We start from the raw sequence: 20,053 nt of genomic DNA on the forward strand, positions 1-20,053 counted from the left end.
ATTTGGATTTTTGCACAATGGGATCAGAACGGTGGACCGCCCTCTATACAAAGTGGCCCTGCCTCCAGCCCACATCCTTTTCTAACACACGTTACTATTTTCTTTTTCCTTTTTCGGTTACAATTTCCAAGAGGGCAATCCAATTGTAACCTCCATTTTATTTTAAAATATGCTTTTACCTCTTTCAGATTTATTCATTCTTTTTTATTTTTAAAATTTTAATTTTAAAATTTATTTATTAAATTTATTGATGTGATATTTTAACATAAAACAAATAATTAGTGGTTATATAATAAAAATACCGTTATAAACTTGAATTTAACCAAAGCATTTTAATTGTATTCACAATTGTAATTAGGTTTTAAATCTAAGAAATAGAAAATTTAAATTCCAAATGTAAATATTTTAATCTCACTAAAATTAAGGTTAATTAATACTTCAATACAAATAAAAAAGGTTAATTTTGTCCTACCAAACATTTTTACTTTTCAAGAAAGCAAGTTTTCAGGAAAAAAATCCCATTACTTGTGGGAAATAACTCAGTTACATTCGAAAGAAAATCAACTAATTTTTGTTAAATTTATTGAAAAATGATAACATTCCATCGTATCAAACATCCTATAAGAGTTCAATAGTAAACTGTCTAAAATCCTATCGAGTTAAAAACTAATCTAAAACAATATACGCTCTTGATAGATGTCCAATGCCTCGATAACCTTCTCGATGAATAGTTTCCGGTGCAATCTGTACCTGAATATGTAAAAAGGTAAGAGAGACTTCAACTCGGACTGTAATTAAGAATTAAAACCTTAATGCATGAGAGGAAAAGGTATGTTATGTCAGAATCACATACTTGATTGCTGTTTCAAGTGTCCTCCTTGCTTCTGGCATAGATGGAAAGATGGAAAACTGAAGGAGTAGAAAACTAGAAGGATAGAAAATATAATTTTTCTTTCATAATCTCTTCATTTTCTCTCCTCTTATTTTTCCAATTTGGAAGGATTGGTTTTTATGCGATAGAAAATGGTCATCCCTCCCATTTTCTTTTCTCTCACTTTTCTTTCAAACCAAGCACACTCAAAATTTATTTTCCTTCCACTTTTCCACTCCATCCTCCATCCCTCCACTTTTGCACCTAACCAAGCACACCCTAAAAGTTGAAGCTAATTACCACAGATGATGAGAATCCATATCGTTGCATGAGCATCTGATTTTGCTGTCCATTCATGTAATTGATGGTCATCTGTTAACATTATGGAATTGTAGATACATATCCCATAATGTAAATAAAAAACACTTAGGATCTAACATGGTTGATGGCTTTAAAAGGCAAACAGCAAAGACAACACAAAGCAGGCTAAACTTTATCACAAACTAAATGCTCCAATAGCTACAAAGAGACCAAAAAGACTACAAATAAACGATGGCTGGACCGCCCCTTGATGTTGAAAATTCACTTGAACAACATTAGAATTTAAAGAGAATATGGAATAACAATACCTCCTCTCCTTTTCTAATCCTCTGTCCAGCGTTTATCATCACCTCAACCATGCGATCCTTAAAACGCCAATGGAGAAAACAGTTTGGCTGAAATGAATGATTTAGCATGTCTGCGCTGACAAATGGATACACATCAAAAAGCATATTAAAATATTAGATAAGTAAGAGAAATAATAACTTAAAGGAAATATGATGGCAGTCAATTTGTAGATAAGGCAGGGAGGTATTAGTGATGCCAAAACAGGCCAAAGCTTTGGTCGAAAAAGACAATAAATGAAGGAGAAACAGTTGAAAGGAATGGTCTACAAGAAAAACAAAAAATCTTGTCAAGCCCTGCATTACTTTTAACTTTTTGACCAGCCATCATAGACAAGAAGGCATAGAAATGAAAAATAGAGGAGCCCCATGCAGCAAGATCACCAGACCAGCATAGGGAATTAGCATATTTGCATCTTGAACTAGTGCACCGATCCTAACTTGCATGTTAATGCATCGTGACTGTGCAATGCTAACAGCCCAAATGAATCTCTCAGGATCACGAGCAAGGCGCTTTATTTTCAGAGGAACACCGGAATGCTGAGCGAGGTTAAGCACACAAACAAGTCATATTAGAGTGAGCAAGAACTTCTTTGAAGAAACGAGAGGTAAAATGTTTATTGTCATAATGATAGATGGGTTGCTTATACCCAGTTCTTTTCCCAAAATTCTAAGGCTCTTAATTGTTGATTTTTCATAGTTGAAACAAGATCAGGATCCTGCAGCTGTGAGAGGTCGTCCTGCAAGGATTGAGCAAGCTGTGAGTACAACAAGTTGCTTCCCACATAGTTACTCTTAGAATTATGCTAAAATCCCAATCCTTTGCCATTTAACAACCATAACCAATGCTTTAATGCTATCATTAAGATATGTCACTCCCACCATTAATTCATCAAAGACAAAAACTGTAATTTAGCAAAACATAGAAGGGAACTCGAAATAAAGTAAAAAGCAAGAAAATACACACACCTCAGTAGCAAGAAGCAAGCTAGTGCACTCATCAGCACTAGGTAAGAAGTCTCCATATAGTTGCCAAAAGTTATCCTCCTTATCAAATGCATACAAGAGAAGGCATGCCAATCTCAGATCCCAATCTGTCAGCCAAGAAAGACGCCATGAATTACATTGAAGAACAGCGCAATTAGTGTTATAGTACAAACCAAATAGTGTGCTAGTGAATTCACCAAATTTGAACAATAAATGCAGAAAACTTGAAATGATAATTTAAGTCTTTCATATAAAGGAAAATTCGAATTACCTCAGGATTGGTTGAGTTTATGATATCAAATATGGGATGACCTAGTGGCACTATATCCGGGAAGAACATCCATGGCAACTTCTGCCTTATTGTCAACATCAATTCCAAAGGTATTTCCATAATTACCTGTTCAGTCAAGTATTGAAAGCATAGTTACCAACACATACACACAGATATCATAGCAAGAGAATATATGGTAGAAAAGGGTTACAGTGAGAATTTAGAAGCAAATGACAAAAGTGAAACAGACTCTAGCACAACGAAGAGGTTCAACATCTTTGGAGGCATAGACTCCAAAACCATCAGGACCTTCCTTAAACTCAATTCCATAAGCTCTCATACTTCGAACATAACCTATCTTGTAGAAATCAGGGTCCGCAGGCTCCAACTATAAAGGAAAACAAAAGCAACTGAATGATTTTAAAAACCCAAAATGGAAAAAAAAGTAATAGGAAGAGTGAATTGATAAGCCATGAGCATATACCTGAGAAGGAGATTCTTGAACTGGGGTAGGCTGAAAGAGTGGAAACGAAGGAGTTTCAATCTCAAACAATACTTGGTCGCTGGTGCTGGTGACCACCCATGACTATGAAAATGAGTACGACGAGATTCTCTTTCTGGACAAGCATAGGTGAAGCACCCACTGACATGTATCTTATTTTATTTAAATGTAATAAAAATATATTTTTTTTAATTTTAAATAGTAGATGTGGACAATCGGAATCGCATATTAATTTATATAATTTTATTTTATGGTTTGACATTAAATATATGTTGCATGTGGATGGCCTTTACCCGGCTAGGAACCATTTTAAATAACTGGAAACCGACAAAATATATGGAATAAAAGCTTATTAGTTCAAACTAGAAAGCCAAACTTGAAAATAAAATTTGTTCAAACTCAATTTATTTACGGCCATATTCAAAAACTTGATTTAAAGTCTCAGATAAGGAGTTATGGCTCTTATTTATTTGAATACTGTTAAAAGCATTCAAGCAACTGCTTCAGCAGCAGTGGAGACTTTCTGGAGGACAAATATAGGATCTCCCACTTTAACCAGCTTTGCCTTCCCTTCAGTCAAACTTTCCTTGCAAACCATGTTCTGCCCAAAATAGATCTGCAATATCATCAGAACGTATTCAAAACGGATCATTTGCGGGTGAGAGGGCATTACAGCAAAAAAATGTTCCGAATTTTCATCTTAGTGGTCTTACCTTTCCTTGTTGTTTCTTGTCCGGTCGCAAGACCTTATCCGACCTGTATTTCATAAGAGTTTCATTCGGCTCTGGACCAGCAATTGCGGTTTCTTGATTGATTGTAGGCACCTGAATAATGCACCATCATCTTTTTAAACATTAACATGCTTAGGCATATGATATATAGCTATTAATATCGTAAGATACTCTATATGTATAGTTTCAATACGATTCGATTCACAATCAAAATCACTAGGTATCTATATAGAGAACTGGTTTTTAGCATTGAATACCTTGAAATCCATTGCAATTTACAATATTCTTAAGATAACAGTACTTCTCGTAACATAAGCAGAAAATGCAGAAAGGGTAGCTTTTACACCTTACAGCGGGAGCATAGTCTCACACCTTGAAATGAAAATTGGCTTATTTTAATCTCAGTCCATAGGTCTTCAGAGAACGGTTCACAGCCGTCAACAAGGATGCTATAATGAGCACGAAAAATTATGTAATAAAGTTGTAAATAATACAGAAAAAGAGTAAAGCAGAGGTGATTAAACTTGAACAAATGTTTTCCATTGGAAATAACATGAGAGAATATTGAAATTTAGAGGATTAACTGGATCCTGATGAAAGGACATGCTAAATAAAAACCAAGAGACATGGTATGAGCCTGAGAAAGGGGCGAAAAAAGTACTTGGGTCTGAAACGGTTCATGGGTACAGGCTCCTTCAGAAGCTTGTTCAGTTCGTCCAAAGATCCCTGCAAGCATTTGTACTTATAACATCAAGTTTGAGCTTTGTTAATTTATATTGATATCATCATCATCATCATCATCATCATCAGTTATGAAAATAAAAAACATTGTTTCCAAAACTAACCTGAGATGCTAACATGAAAGGGAACATGTCAGAAAACATTATGGAATACCCTTGAGCATACACAGGATCCACAGGCCTAGTTTCTGATGCTGCATTTATTAAATAATGTTGTAACCAAATTGTTAGCCATATAAATTGGAGACTTAAAAACTATCTTAATATGCAAAGCTATCACAACATGGCTGTAGCATTTATATAGTTAATTGAAATCAAACCAACCTGCATTAAAACGAACCATCCTACTGGGTTTCCCGAGATAATTTGTAAACCATTTTGAAGCCTCATCACCCTCATCTAATGCAGAGCCGGACCACTCCCAAACTGAAACACCATCAGACACTTTTGGTGGTTTGCAAAGAGAAATCTTGAGTAAATCCATTCCGGGTGCTTTTATTTCTGCGAATGAAAGCATATAATGGTCACGACTCATGAAAAATAAAAGGAAATAGGAAATCACAATTTGAATGCTTTAGACAATTTGCCTGCATAAAACAAATAACTCAAACTAAGATTTCTGCTATTAGAGATTTGATAGTTTGTCTCATACAAATAATTTTGCCATGTAAAAACACACTATTCTGTTTAATATGAGCATTATATAATGCAATATCTGCAGTAACTAAGTTGTCTTAAAGATTAATGAGGTACAGATAATGATGAGTTGGTTTACCCAAATAGGAGGTCTTGGTAGGTTCCCAGCCCTCTGAAAAGGCCTCAGCTGGCAGGTTCACCTCAACTAGAGCAAGCTTTGGTTCAACCCTTTGAGTATATGCCCTGCCTCTCTGATTCACAACAAGCCATTGCCGATCCCATCGAAACCCTGTACATGCATCAACAGAGGAACATAAGAAATAAATCAGCCATGCTTGCAAGTTAGCCATGGAGAATAAATTGAACAAATTGACAGATGGTTGAGGCAACTGGATACGCCAAATCAAGCTAACTAAACTGTTTAAGAAAATCAAGAATAATTCCCAAAATTACATAAAAAAAAGTGATCCAATATAACAAGCACTGTAGCTATCACTTAATCATAGTTATTGTTTCTAATGTTATTTGGGTTAAGCTAATGAACCAGTGACAAGACAGAAAACTATGACTGGGAGTGAGGTTAAAAATTTTGGGAATAGCACCAAAAAAAAAGCAATAAAAAATAAAAATGAAAACCAAAATTTCCTTGTAAGTATTAAAGCTGGAGTTGCAGAGAAATACATTAAGACAGTGTTAGCAAATGAAGTGCAGGTGAAAACACCATAATATAAGAACAACAAGGCTAATAATTGATAAATATAAAGCGCAGAAAAAAACTCACAGCCGGGACCTTGAAGAGATGGAAAAAAAAGGAGTACCAGTAGGAGTGAGGGGTGCATGTGGAACAGAAATTCCACGGCATGATTTTACGGGATAGATAAAGATTGATGATATCTTAGCATCAGCAACAGCAGCAGCAGCAGATGATGCATCAGTCTTCTCCATGCCTCTTTCTTCTTTCGGACAAAGAGATAATCTTGAGTTTCCAAGCAAAGACAGGTAGTCTGTATGTTTAAGAAGTCGTCTTCTTAAAAACCGCTGTCTTTGAACTCGATTCCCTATCAAACCACATGAATTTCATTTCTTTTACATGGAAACTTCCAAACTGAATTTGGATTTTTGCACAATGGGATCAGAACGGTGGACCGCCCTCTATACAAAGTGGCCCTGCCTCCAGGCCCACACCCTTTTCTAACATACGTTACTATTTTCTTTTTCCTTTTTCGGTTACAATTTCCAAGAGGGCAATCCAATTGTAACCCCCATTTTATTTTAAAATATGCTTTTACCTCTTTCAGATTTATTCATTCTTTTTTATTTTTAAAATTTTAATTTTATTTTAAAATTTATTTATTAAATTTATTGATGTGATATTTTAAAATAAAATAAATATTTAGTGGTTATATAATAAAAAATATGTTACGGGATAGAATAATAGCAGGAAAAAAAATTAGCTAAAATTAATTTAGTTACTGAAAATAGGGAGTTTTAGATATTAGTTAAACGGTGAGTTTTAGTTGTTAATTGGATGGGGCGTTTTGGTGAGTATTAGTTACTGTTTGTTATGTTTTCTTTTGCTTGAAGTATGCAAGTGCTGCATGGGAAGGAAGTTGTCGAATTACAGAAGAAATTTGTTATCTGTTTTCTCCTCTCTTTCTTCCTTTTCTCCCTTTTCTTTCTTCCAAATTCTCTGCTCGATTTCAGTTCTTCTCAAAGGTATCAGAGCTTTCATGATCCCTTTTTGATGGCCGGCGGTGGTGTTTCGACAAGGTTGCAAAAAGAGGTGAGCACGATGCAGCAGGAAATCTCCAAAATCTAAGAGGAATTCGCGCATCTGGAGGCCAAGCTGGACTCCCAATTACAGGAGTTCAAAACGGCGGTTCGAGGTGATTTACAATCGCTGTTGGTTCAGTATTTCGGGCCACCACCAACTGGTTCATCGGTAACTGCTGCAGCTGATAAGGGTAAGGGGGTTTTGGGAGCTCCTCCTGGGTTTTTACCTAAAACCACCGATTTACTGCCAGGACAGACGGAACCCTTTGTTCCGGATGGAGGTAGTGTGCATGTACGGGATCCTTCCTATGTGGCGGGAGTTTCTACTAGAACCAGTCGATTAGAGTGTCCTAAGTTCGATGGTAATGATTTTCGGGGATGGTGGACCAAATTGGAACAGTATTTTGAAGCGGAAGGCATACCTGAAGTGAGTAAGGTTCGCATGGTGATGTTGAACTTAGAAGGCAGAGCATTGGAATGGCATCATTTCTATTCACAGAGGCAAGGTGGTTTGCAAATGTTGTTATGGCCGGCGTACATTAAGAGCCTCCAAGATCGTTTTGGATGTGGGCCATTCAGGGATCCGATGAGGGAGCTGGTCAACTTGAAACAGCAATGCTCCATTTCTAGTTTAAAATCCAACAATGTTGGTGTTGTTGCTAATACCTTGCACTATGGCGCCTTGAACACGAGCATTGGTGCAACAGCGATAGTTTCAAGTGGAATTGGGTGTTTAGATACAGGGCGATTCATGTACCAGAAGGGCGCAACATTGGGTGCCTTGTTGGAAAATGGCCAATTTGAGAACTGGGCTGACTCTGGCCTTGCCGATAATAGCCAATAGACTGACACTTCGACTGATGTTGACACTGACCATAAAAACCAGCTTCATGGAGTTCAACATGGAGCTGTAATGGTGAATATGGTCCAAGTCAAAAAGTAGTGATCAAAAGACTCTTCGCAGGCTTGCTCAGAATCGAAAAGCTGCAAGGAAGAGTAGATTGAGGACAAAAGCCTATGTCCAGCAGCTTGAGAGTAGTCGACTCAGGCTTACAGAACTATAGCAAGAGCTTCAAAGGGCACAGCAGCAGGGTATTTTTATAGCATCTGGACTTTCTGGGGACCATGGCCATACAGTTGCGGGAAATGCTGCTTTGGCATTTGACATGGAATATGAAGACATACATGCAGTCAATATGAGGGAAATGATATTCATAATGATATATGTCTCCTTTGACATGATTCTTGGTGCCTATCTCATTAGTAACATGACAGCATTAATCGTAAAAGGATCCAAGACAGAGAAGTTCAGAGATAAAATGGCAGATGTTATTAAGTATATGAACAGAAATAAACTTGAAAGGGATCTCCGTAATCAGATCAAAGGCCACTTGCGTTTACAGTACGAAAGCACATACACTGAGGCTGCCGTTCTTCAGGATATTCCCATCTCTATTAGAGCTAAGATTTCCCAATCTATATATCTGCCATACATTGAAAATGCATCTCTTTTCAAGGAATGCTCTTCAGCGTTTATTAATCAGATTATTATTAGACTCCATGAAGAATTTTTTCTCCCAGGAGAAGTAATAATGGAACAGGGAAATGTTGTGGATCAACTCTATTTTGTTTGTCATGGTGTGTTGGAGGGAAAAGAATCCAATCTCCGAGTTAGGCAACTGGAATCAGACATCTCATTTCACATCAGAAGACAAGAAGCTGAGCTAGCTTTGAGGGTGAATGGTGCTGCATATAATAGTGCTGCATCAAAAGTTTGATACGAGCGGGAGCTGATCCTAACAAAACCGATTGTGATGGAAGATCTCCCTTGTATCTTGCTGCATCGAAAGGATATGAAGATATTACAAGTTTCCTTATTCGACACCCGGTAGATATCAATCTTAAAGATAAGTTCGGAAATACACCCTTGCTAGAATCAATAAAAAATGGACACGACTAATTAAAGAAGGAGCTTCCTTAAACATAGATGATGCTGGTAGTTATCTGTGTACGGCAGTGGCAAAGGGGGACTCAAACTTTTTGAGAAGGCTTTTGTCTAATGGGGTTGATCCTAACTCTAGAGGTTACGACCATCGAACCCCCCTTCATGTAGCTGCCTCTGAGGGCTTATATATCATGGTAAAGCTTTGGTAGAGGCTGGGGCTAGTGTTTTTTTTTTCCAAAGACAGATGGGGAAACACTCCACTTGATGAAGCCTGAATGTGTGGCAACAAGAATTTGATCAAGTTACTGGAAGATGCAACATGGGAGCCTTTATCTGCTATTCAGTCCAAATTTCCTCATCTTCATCCTTGAGGTCAAGGATGTGTTTGTGGGAGGGAGTATTGTTACGGGATAGAATAATAGCAGGAAAAAGAATTTGCTAAAATTGATTTAGTTACTGAAAACGGAGGGTTTTGGGTATTAGCTAAACGGTGAGTTTTAGTTGTTAATTGGACAGTGCATTTTGGTGAGTATTAGTTACTGTTTGTTATGTTTTCTTTTGCTTGAAATATGCAAGTGTTGCATGGGAAGGAAGTTATCGAATTACAGAAGAAATTTGTTATCTGTTTTCTCCCCTCTTTCTTCCTTTTCTCCCTTTTCTTTCCTCCAAATTCTCTGCTCGATTTCAATTCTTATCAAAATACTGATATAAACTTGAATTTAACTAAAGAATTTTAATTGTATTCACAATTGTAATTAGGTTTTAAATCTAAGAAATAGAAAATTTAAATTCCAAATGTAAATATTTTAATCTCACTAAAATTAAGGTTAATTAATACTTCAATACAAATAAAAAAAGGTTAATTTTGTCCTACCAAACTTTTTTTACTTTTCAAGAAAGCAACTTTTTAAGGAAAAAAATCCCATTACTTGTGGGAAATAACTCAGTTACATTCGAAAGAAAATCAACTAATTTTTGTTAAATTTATTGAAAAATGATAACATTCCATCGTATCAAACATCCTATAAGAGTTCAATAGTAAACTGTCTAAAATCCTATCGAGTTAAAAACTAATCTAAAACAATATACGCTCTTGATAGATGTCCAATGCCTCGATAACCTTCTCGATGAATAGTTTCCGGTGCAATCTGTACCTGAATATGTAAAAAGGTAAGAGAGACTTCAACTCGGACTGTAATTAAGAATTAAAACCTTAATGCATGAGAGGAAAAGGTATGTTATGTCAGAATCACATACTTGATTGCTGTTTCAAGTGTCCTCCTTGCTTCTGGCATAGATTCTGTAGTTGTAAAATGAATCAAAAATCAAATATATCAGACCATGGCTCATGTTCTAGTTGATAAGTAGCAGATTTTTGAAAATTTACAGTAATAAACAATAGAAGTTGTTCATAGTGCCAGTTTAAATGGTAAAAGTACTATGGACGGTACTAGGAGTCAGATTGCATTTTGCCCCTCTACTCAACAAATGGGCAAAATAGTCCCTGTATACTAGATCAAAGAGTGAATTGGTCATTTCTGTTAAAATTTTTATTCATTTATACTATTAAAAACTGACGTGACTGACAAAATAACCGGACAGTGACCACATGACGTGCCATATGTACCTCATGCTATTGTACAAGACTAGTTTATAACCGTAAGAATGAACAGAATTTTTAATAGAAGTATCAATTTGCTTTTTGATTTAACCGACAAGGATTAATTTGTTTATTTTTTAGTAGAGAGGGTAAAATATAATCCAACTCCTAATACTAGGGCCTCCATTATACTTTTACCTAGTTTAAACTGTACTTCAACCATGAAATTATCTTAGCACTTTATGTTTGAAGGAATTAGGACTCTGCAAACTTTAAGACTACCGACCAACCAGTTCAATTCTGTTGGTAACCTGAGCATTCTAATCTAATTTTAGATCGTGTAGGAAAGAATGTTAATTCTATCCACTAAGATAGATAAAATGTTCACCTAGTAATTTTTGGTCTTGCGCGGAAGTTGTAGGAAACTGTGCAAGGATCTGCTGACATTCTTCTTGTAACTCCTTCACAGCTTTCCTTTCCATGCTAGGGATCAGCGGAACATCGCCATCTGACCATGTGGGCAATGTTCTTGCAGCAGCTATGACTGCCCCGTCAACAAAATTATCTCCTTTATCTGCTAACTGACCTGAATGTTTTGTGAATATAAGGTGCTGAATTTTGTAGAAAATATTAACATTATCATTTGAGAAGTTCTGAAAAGTTAAAACTACTCATACTGTTATGATAATACTCTCCAGGGAGACCAGATATATTGAAGACCGACAAGAAAGAGTCCAAGTGAACATGTGCGTTGCCGGAGAATGGTATTGAATCCCAAGGATTCTGCAATGTTCAGGCCTTGACTAAGTCAGGTTAAAAAAAAAGAAGAAGAAGATTTAAATATTTATATTGAGGATTAAGGCTTTGCTTGGTTGGATGGAAAGAAAATTGGAAAGATGGAAAACTGAAGGGGTAGAAAACTAGAAGGATAGAAAATATAATTTTTCTTTCATAATCTCTTCATTTTCTCTCCTCTTATTTTTCCAATTTGGAAGGATTGGTTTTTATGCGATAGAAAATGGTCATCCCTCCCATTTTCTTTTCTCTCACTTTTCTTTCAAACCAAGCACACTCAAAATTTATTTTCCTTCCACTTTTCCACTCCATCCTCCATCCCTCCACTTTTGCACCTAACCAAGCACACCCTAAAAGTTGAAGCTAATTACCACAGATGATGAGAATCCATATCGTTGCATGAGCATCTGATTTTGCTGTCCATTCATGTAATTGATGGTCATCTGTTAACATTATGGAATTGTAGATACATATCCCATAATGTAAATAAAAAACACTTAGGATCTAACATGGTTGATGGCTTTAAGAGGCAAACAGCAAAGACAACACAAAGCAGGCTAAACTTTATCACAAACTAAATGCTCCAATAGCTACAAAGAGACCAAAAAGACTACAAATAAACGATGGTTGGACCGCCCCTTGATGTTGAAAATTCACTTGAACAACATTAGAATTTAAAGAGAATATGGAATAACAATACCTCCTCTCCTTTTCTAATCCTCTGTCCAGCGTTTATCATCACCTCAACCATGCGATCCTTAAAACGCCAATGGAGAAAACAGTTTGGCTGAAATGAATGATTTAGCATGTCTGCGCTGACAAATGGATACACATCAAAAAGCATATTAAAATATTAGATAAGTAAGAGAAATAATAACTTAAAGGAAATATGATGGCAGTCAATTTGTAGATAAGGCAGGGAGGTATTAGTGATGCCAAAACAGGCCAAAGCTTTGGTCGAAAAAGACAATAAATGAAGGAGAAACAGTTGAAAGGAATGGTCTATAAGAAAAACAAAAAATCTTGTCAAGCCCTGCATTACTTTTAACTTTTTGACCAGCCATCATAGAGAAGAAGGCATAGAAATGAAAAATAGAGGAGCCCCGTGCAGCAAGATCACCAGACCAGCATAGGGAATTAGCATATTTGCATCTTGAACTAGTGCACCGATCCTAACTTGCATGTTAATGCATCGTGACTGTGCAATGCTAACAGCCCAAATGAATCTCTCAGGATCACGAGCAAGGCGCTTTATTTTCAGAGGAACACCGGAATGCTGAGCGAGGTTAAGCACACAAACAAGTCATATTAGAGTGAGCAAGAACTTCTTTGAAGAAACGAGAGGTAAAATGTTTATTGTCATAATGATAGATGGGTTGCTTATACCCAGTTCTTTTCCCAAAATTCTAAGGCTCTTAATTGTTGATTTTTCATAGTTGAAACAAGATCAGGATCCTGCAGCTGTGAGAGGTCGTCCTGCAAGGATTGAGCAAGCTGTGAGTACAACAAGTTGCTTCCCACATAGTTACTCTTAGAATTATGCTAAAATCCCAATCCTTTGCCATTTAACAACCATAACCAATGCTTTAATGATATCATTAAGATACATCACTCCCACCATTAATTCATCAAAGACAAAAACTGTAATTTAGCAAAACATAAAAGGGAACTCGAAATAAAGTAAAAAGCAAGAAAATACACACACCTCAGTAGCAAGAAGCAAGCTAGTGCACTCATCAGCACTAGGTAAGAAGTCTCCATATAGTTGCCAAAAGTTATCCTCCTTATCAAATGCATACAAGAGAAGGCATGCCAATCTCAGATCCCAATCTGTCTGCCAAGAAAGACGCCATGAATTACATTGAAGAACAGCGCAATTAGTGTTATAGTACAAATCAAATAGTGTGCTAGTGAATTCACCAAATTTGAACAATAAATGCAGAAAACTTGAAATGATAATTTAAGTCTTTCATATAAAGGAAAATTCGAATTACCTCAGGATTGGTTGAGTTTATGATATCAAATATGGGATGACCTAGTGGCACTATATCCGGGAAGAACATCCATGGCAACTTCTGCCTTATTGTCAACATCAATTCCAAAGGTATTTCCATAATTACCTGTTCAGTCAAGTATTGAAAGCATAGTTACCAACACATACACACAGATATCATAGCAAGAGAATATATGGTAGAAAAGGGTTACAGTGAGAATTTAGAAGCAAATGACAAAAGTAAAACAGACTCTAGCACGACGAAGAGGTTCAACATCTTTGGAGGCATAGACTCCAAAACCATCAGGACCTTCCTTAAACTCAATTCCATAAGCTCTCATACTTCGAACATAACCTATCTTGTAGAAATCAGGGTCCGCAGGCTCCAACTATAAAGGAAAACAAAAGCAACTGAATGATTTTAAAAACCCAAAACGGAAAAAAAAAAGTAATAGGAAGAGTGAATTGATAAGCCATGAGCATATACCTGAGAAGGAGATTCTTGAACTGGGGTAGGCTGAAAGAGTGGAAACGAAGGAGTTCCAACCGAAGCATTAATGGGTCTCAAACGATACTTGGTCGCTGGTGCTGGTGACCACCCATGACTATGAAAATGAGTACGACGATATTCTCTTTCTGGACAAGCATAGGTGAAGCACCCACTGACATGATGAAGGGGAACAAATGAGGCCGCCATTGGACTTTGGAGACTACAGGAAAGTGAGTCTATTGGAGTTCAAAATGGAACCATGATTGCATCACTGGCACTTTACTACTCCGGTACTGATAATTTCCTTTCGTTGTTAGGACAAGAAGATCAATTCTAACTCTTAAAAACTCGAAAAGAAAAAGCCATTACAAAACGTTATCCGCTCGCAACCAGAGACCAGGCTAGAGCATAGTGCGAAGGGGTGGCACAAATGGTAGCCCAGCCCATCATAGCCAGCCTCAGTCACGCATGGCCCATCCTATCTGTTAACTTGCATCTTCAAAAGGCCTGATTTTCGTTTCTTACAAGCTTTGATCCATTTTTCTTTTAAACAGAAAAAATGGGATATTTTCTATCGATTTTTAGAAATCCAGATATTCAAGCTCAATTTCAATTTTTTTAACAATAATTTTGATCATATCTAGTTTTTTTGACATAATGTCTAGAATTGTACATAGTCTCTCCCCAATCCATAAATAAGAGAATAATACGCTTTAGCGCATCCAAACCGACATCCTCTTGCATTAATAACAATGCACATATCAATTGAACTAAAACTCAATCGGCTCGAATATTTAATTTGAATATTTTAAAGTTCAATTAATTTTAACAAAACAAGAAGAGGTTGATATAATACTACTAGGCCACCATTCATTTGAAACTTTTTTTTGTTTTTTTTGCACACCAAATTTGATGCTTCACCAACAGACCACATGCTTGTCAGGCATTTGAAACTTATTATCATATAGTGTGAAAATCAGGAAAAGGAGAAATTATTTATAGGATCTGAGTTGCTATTAATATGGTAATGGACCATGAATGGGTAGCAGTTATGGTCCAAAAGAATTTCTGTTGTATTGAATTGTTTTTGGGATAATTAATTAATCTTCTTATTTTATTTGAGTTACCTCTTTTCTATTATGTTTATCTATCCATATTATTGCTAGAATCTGTTCATTATGCTGGTGTCGTCATGACCTAGTTGAAAAACAACCAAAATATTCAATTTTAACATTCAAATAAAATAAAGGGTATAACTGTTGTCTAAAATAAAGTATTAAAGTATTTTTTATTAACAGTTAGTTCATTTATAAAAACTAACCGTATTATATTTCTCAATTTTTTATTTCCATTGTTAATTGAGGGTGTATGGGAATTTAGGGGTATAATGTGATTGTATTCTGTCTGATCATATAATGTTATAAAATTATAAGATTTTAATTTATTTCTGTCACTGATCGTTACCTAGAACAGCACTTGATGAAGATAATTAATCATCAAAGCATTATGTCGTGCATATAATTGATAAACAATTGCCTTACGCTTCAGAGCCTTCTGCAGTTCATCGAGAAAACTCCATGGATTTCATTTTAGGTGAAAACCTAGCAGTAAGTCAAACGCGGCTCAGACTTGTAGTTGAGGAAAATTTTCCTTCATGGTTAAGATTAAGTGATCTATATACTTGGCGCACTTACATGTATAAATTCACAAGTTCATTAGTAAGGAGTTACTAGCTATAAGGTGAAAATTGAAAAGAAGAAAAATGCATCATCCTCCACCACCTGCAGACGCCCATCATCCTCACCAATCCCACCACCCGCAATCGCCACCCCATGCTTCGGCTCCAGGTCCACCACATACTAATCACCCTCATTTAGATCATGCTCCTCCTCCAAGGCCAGGTCTTCATGCGCCACCACTAGGACCAAGTCATCCTCTGGGTTCAATACATGAGCATCCTCATCCAGGCTATGCTCCTCCTCCAAGGCCAAGTCCTCAAGCGCCACCACCAGGACCTGGTCATCCTCCAAGTCCACCACATGCCGGGCATCCTCCTCCAAGGCCAAGTCTCTATGAGCCACCACCAAGACCAGGTCATCCTCCAGGTCCACTACATGAGCATCCTCCAAGTCCACCACATGTTGAGCATCCTCCTCCAAGGCTAGATCCCCATGCGCCACCGTTAGGACCAGGTCATCCTCCAAGCCCACCACATAATGATCATCTTCATCCAGACCATGCTCCCCCTCCAGGGCCAGGTCCCCATGTGCCACCACCAAGACCTGGACATCCTCCAGGTGCATCACATGCTGAGCATTCTCATCCAGGCCATGCTCCTCCAGGACCAAGTCCCCATACGCCACCACCAGAACCAGGTCATCTTCCAAGTCAACCACATATTGGTCATCCTCATCCAGGCCAGATCCCCATGCACCACTACCAGGTCTAGGTCATCCTCCTGAGCCACACAAGCCTCGTCCATGACACCACACTGCATATCCAATACAATGTGAACCTTAGCTTGGTACTTGAGCGACTCTTTCACCAGTTTCGTGTTATTTATGTAATAAATTGATAGAAACTATTTCTACTAAAATAATTTAATAAAATAAAGTAGCATGTTTGATATATTTTCTAGGTTATGGAGGATAAGACTTATATATATTAAAGAGACACTACCTTTCGTTGTAGGCATATAATGAACATTTGAAGAATATAATGAAATCAATTGAAAGATAAATGATAATATAATGCATTAACATTAAGAGAATTATCTAAAAATAAAAAGTGAACATTAACATAATAAAATGAAATAAATTAAAATAAGAAAACATGAATGTAGATGAGACTTGTGTATGGAAGGAAATAAGATAAATTGCCAAAATTAACTTAAGTGTAGTGAAAAAGAAAATGTCAACATATTGTCACTGTTAGAATCAAAACCACTAGTTTCAATCTGAAGTTAGCAATGGATAGATATAAATAAAATCAACTTTTATATCAATACTATTTGTCGAAACCATTTTTTTTACAAGGGGTCGATTTTGATTTTGAAAACAAAAACAAACATGAGAGTCGCCACCAATCCTTTTTGATGAGGTGGGATCGGGTCACCTCGAAAAATGATTATTTTTTAATGAACGGTTTGATTTATTAAAACAACGATTTCGGTTTACAGAATTCAGAATAAACAGATTCAAGAGTCGGTTACGTACGAGGAAGGATTAGCACCCACGAAACGCCCAAAATTGATACCTAATTGATTAATTAGTGTCTTAGTGTCGAAAATTGAAAACTTTGAAGAGATTTAAAATATGATCCTTTGTTAAATTTGCTTAATTGAATTTTTTTTTAGAAAATGGCAGATTTCACGTTAATTGAAAAAAAGAATTATGTCCCGTAAGTTAGTACACAATATCTTAAATCACCAAAATGAGAATAAACACCGAAAGTTTTATTATTTTAAAGGATATGCGATATCTTAATTTTAAAAAAAAAGAATCATATTTCGTAAGTTAGAACACGATCTTTTATTAATTCCCGAGATGATTAAAAAATTTATGTTAAAAAAGGGTTCGTGTATTCGGATTTATCGAGAAAATCGAAACCCCGTAAGTTAGGAAAAAACTTTTTGAATTCAGAAATACGAAATATTGCTTATTTAGAACAACATTTTTAATGTATCAAGTAAAATGTAACACGATTTTGTAGTAAAATGTGAAATAAATTACGGTGCTAATATACATAACAGAATAACAAAAAATACATTAATGTGAACAACAATATAAAGAACGAAAATAAAATAAAATAAACAAACCAAAAATAAAAAGACAAATAATAAGGATAACGAACTAAAATTTAAAACTAAAGACTTAATATTATATAAATAAATAACATAGTTTAGTGTCTGCCGTTTTTGGCACGTTTCTTTGTCTGCCATTTTTTGGCACGTTTCTTTATTGTTCTGATTCAAGGTTTCTAGTTGGTTCTTGGGGCAGTTTTTTGGGGTGTTTTACTGGGGGATTCTCGCTCAATTTTGTTTTGTTTTGATTGGTAGAGTGGGGTGGTTTAATGGAGGATGCGTTGGATAACTTGAGGCTACTGGATGATGAGGAGGAAGCGTTCCAAGGGGATGAAGAAGCGGCGGGTGGAGTTCATCAACTCTGTTTGGTGGGTCGATGCCTTACGGATAGTGTTGTTCACTTTCCCTCATTACATAATACGATGGCGGATCTCTGGCATCCTATAGGGGGCTTTGTATAACGGAGTTAGGGGAGAAACGATATCTCTTTCAATTTTTTCATGAGGTTGATCTTGAAAGGGTTCATACCGGTATACCGTGGTTTTTTAATAACCATTTACTCATATTACAAAAAGTTCCAGTTGGGGTAAATCCAGCAGCGATGAAGTTGAATCATTCGGAGTTTTGGATACAGGTTCACGAGTTGCCTCCGGGGCTGATGAGTGTGGCAATGGCAAAACAATTTGGGGATTTTTGCGGTAAGTTTGTTGAGTATGATTCGTCCATTCCGTCTATGGGGGTCGAAATTATTTGCGTATTCGTGTTAGCTTAAATGTTGCTGTGCCGTTGAAGCGTAAAAAGAAAGTTCTGGTAGGGAAGTCTATGGTTGTTTATACTCGATTCAAGTATGAAAAGCTAAGTTTGTTTTGCTTTATTTGTGGTAAGTTAGGGCACGGGGAGAGCTACTGCCCTTGCCGACTAACTATTGATTCATCTAAAATAGTTTTTGGATGGGATTTTTCATTACGTGCGGAGGCTAGGCGTAGGAGTATGGTGATGAGTAGGTGGCTGCGGACAGTAGATGGGTCACCATGCCATGATGAAAATTTGGCAGGTGTCAAAGATGGTAATTTGGCTAATATGGGGAAAGATTTGGGCCTTCATTCTAGGGGTTTTGGTAGGAATTTGAATTCTAAAATTAATCCTAATTTAATTCCTTTGGGATCTGTTCAAATTCAAGGTGTTGGTACATTGGCTAAGGGGCGTGATGGGAAATTTGATGGTATGAGCTCTGATGGGGTCGATTATGGGCCTATGGAGTTGGCGTTGGTTGAGGAAAATGACCCACTTACGGTTATGGAGGGTAAAAAATGGCAGAGAGTCGTGGAGAGTTCACATGTTTGTATGGACACTAATGAGGGATCAGGTTTAATGAATGTTTCGGCTAGCTCTGATGGCCAGAGCAGCCGGGCCCGATAAAAGTGCTAAGCTGGAATGTTCGTGGTTTGGGGAGATCACGAACAGTTAAAAGGCTCAAGAATAAGTTAAGAGCTATTAATCCCCGCATTTTGTTTCTTATGGAGACAAAATTGAGTTCGAAAAAAATAGAATTAGTCAGGCTAAAGTGCGGTTTTGAGAATGGAATTGATGTTGGTGCCATAGGTGCAAGAGGGGGGTTGTCGTTGGGTTGGAAAGGAAATGCATTGGTTCAACTTAAAAGTTTTTCTTCTTATCACATTGATGTTGAAGTCCATGATAATGAGTGTGGGGATACCTGGAGGTTAACGGGGTTTTATGGAAATCCGGATGAAAGGTGTAGGGCAGTCTCGTGGGATTTGCTGCGCCAGCTGAATCATGGTCAGGTCATTCCTTGGGTGGTTTTGGGAGATTTCAATGAGATTACGAGCTCTTTTGAGAAGAAGGGTGGCCGGCTCCGATCTGATAGTCAAATGAGGGATTTTCGCAGGGCTCTCGAAGACTGTAACCTTAATGATTTAGGTTTTGTTGGTCGTTGGTTTACATGGGAACGAGACCGGTTTGCTTCAACAATTATAAGAGAACGTCTGGATCGTGGGGTATCATCTTTGAGTTGGGTAAATCTATTTCCTGGGTATCGCCTTGAACATTTGAGTCATTCGTTTTCTGATCACTGCCCCCTACTTTTGGATACGTTGGGAATGGCATGGAATAATCAAAATGGCTCTGCAATGGCGTTTCATTTAAGAATAATAATATTAATAATAATGACGATGATATTAATAAAAATAATAAAAATAATCTAAAATTTTAAAATTATATAAGAGGATATAAAT

The 20,053-nt window shown here is 36.8% G+C and overlaps 3 protein-coding genes and 1 pseudogene across 4 annotated transcripts; 1 reads left to right on the forward strand and 3 right to left on the reverse strand.

Annotated features, from left to right (window-relative positions):
* Positions 1–548: 548 nt before the first annotated feature.
* LOC105767691 (protein PLASTID TRANSCRIPTIONALLY ACTIVE 14) lies at positions 549–14,350 on the reverse strand. Of its 2 annotated transcripts, none has more exons than XM_052631168.1 (12): positions 13,997–14,350; positions 13,761–13,898; positions 13,511–13,636; positions 13,222–13,350; positions 12,903–12,992; positions 12,642–12,792; positions 12,217–12,326; positions 11,888–11,959; positions 11,399–11,504; positions 11,110–11,307; positions 10,379–10,421; positions 549–750 (listed from the first exon to the last, which is right to left on the reverse strand). In XM_052631168.1, exons 1-12 carry the CDS (start codon positions 14,204–14,206, stop codon positions 672–674), a joined length of 1,452 nt encoding a protein of 483 aa, XP_052487128.1. In that variant the 5' UTR covers positions 14,207–14,350; the 3' UTR covers positions 549–671. The 2 variants fall into 2 exon arrangements, with proteins under 2 accessions (XP_052487128.1, XP_012442720.1); XM_012587266.2 differs by lacking the exon at positions 549–750 and adding an exon at positions 10,074–10,275.
* On the reverse strand, positions 2,187–3,297 carry LOC105785014 (protein PLASTID TRANSCRIPTIONALLY ACTIVE 14). The gene is made up of 5 exons (XM_052631171.1): positions 3,279–3,297; positions 3,045–3,182; positions 2,795–2,920; positions 2,506–2,630; positions 2,187–2,276 (listed from the first exon to the last, which is right to left on the reverse strand). Exons 2-4 carry the CDS (start codon positions 3,132–3,134, stop codon positions 2,619–2,621), a joined length of 228 nt encoding a protein of 75 aa, XP_052487131.1. The 5' UTR covers positions 3,135–3,182; positions 3,279–3,297; the 3' UTR covers positions 2,187–2,276; positions 2,506–2,618.
* Positions 3,634–6,458, reverse strand: LOC105785015 (uncharacterized). Its single transcript, XM_052631170.1, has 8 exons — positions 6,222–6,458; positions 5,543–5,692; positions 5,092–5,268; positions 4,873–4,961; positions 4,689–4,753; positions 4,374–4,476; positions 4,010–4,120; positions 3,634–3,912 (listed from the first exon to the last, which is right to left on the reverse strand). The coding sequence occupies exons 1-8, from the start codon at positions 6,346–6,348 to the stop codon at positions 3,787–3,789; spliced, it is 948 nt and encodes a 315-aa protein (XP_052487130.1). The 5' UTR covers positions 6,349–6,458; the 3' UTR covers positions 3,634–3,786.
* Positions 8,170–9,525, forward strand: LOC105766740 (potassium channel SKOR-like; annotated as a pseudogene).
* Positions 14,351–20,053: the final 5,703 nt, after the last annotated feature.

Source organism: Gossypium raimondii, chromosome 5 (genome assembly GCF_025698545.1).
Source record: "Gossypium raimondii isolate GPD5lz chromosome 5, ASM2569854v1, whole genome shotgun sequence".
NCBI lineage: Eukaryota > Viridiplantae > Streptophyta > Magnoliopsida > Malvales > Malvaceae > Gossypium > Gossypium raimondii.

What these genes read in the sequence shown, in the direction of transcription:
- LOC105767691 (XM_052631168.1), bottom strand. Translation starts at nt 14,206, where the DNA reads ATGGCGGCCTCATTTGTTCCCCTTCATCATGTCAGTGGGTGCTTCACC. An exon ending in AACCTCTTCGTCGTGCTAGA is followed by an intron (nt 13,637 to 13,760) that starts GTCTGTTTTACT and finishes TTGACTGAACAG; the next exon opens with GTAATTATGGAAATACCTTT. An exon ending in ATGGATTCTCATCATCTGTG is followed by an intron (nt 11,505 to 11,887) that starts GTAATTAGCTTC and finishes TGAACATTGCAG; the next exon opens with AATCCTTGGGATTCAATACC.
- LOC105785014 (XM_052631171.1), bottom strand. Translation starts at nt 3,134, where the DNA reads ATGAGAGCTTATGGAATTGAGTTTAAGGAAGGTCCTGATGGTTTTGGA. An exon ending in AACCTCTTCGTTGTGCTAGA is followed by an intron (nt 2,921 to 3,044) that starts GTCTGTTTCACT and finishes TTGACTGAACAG; the next exon opens with GTAATTATGGAAATACCTTT.
- LOC105785015 (XM_052631170.1), bottom strand. Translation starts at nt 6,348, where the DNA reads ATGGAGAAGACTGATGCATCATCTGCTGCTGCTGCTGTTGCTGATGCT. An exon ending in TGCACCCCTCACTCCTACTG is followed by an intron (nt 5,693 to 6,221) that starts GTACTCCTTTTT and finishes ATGCATGTACAG; the next exon opens with GGTTTCGATGGGATCGGCAA. An exon ending in GACTATGCTCCCGCTGTAAG is followed by an intron (nt 4,121 to 4,373) that starts GTGTAAAAGCTA and finishes TGCATTATTCAG; the next exon opens with GTGCCTACAATCAATCAAGA.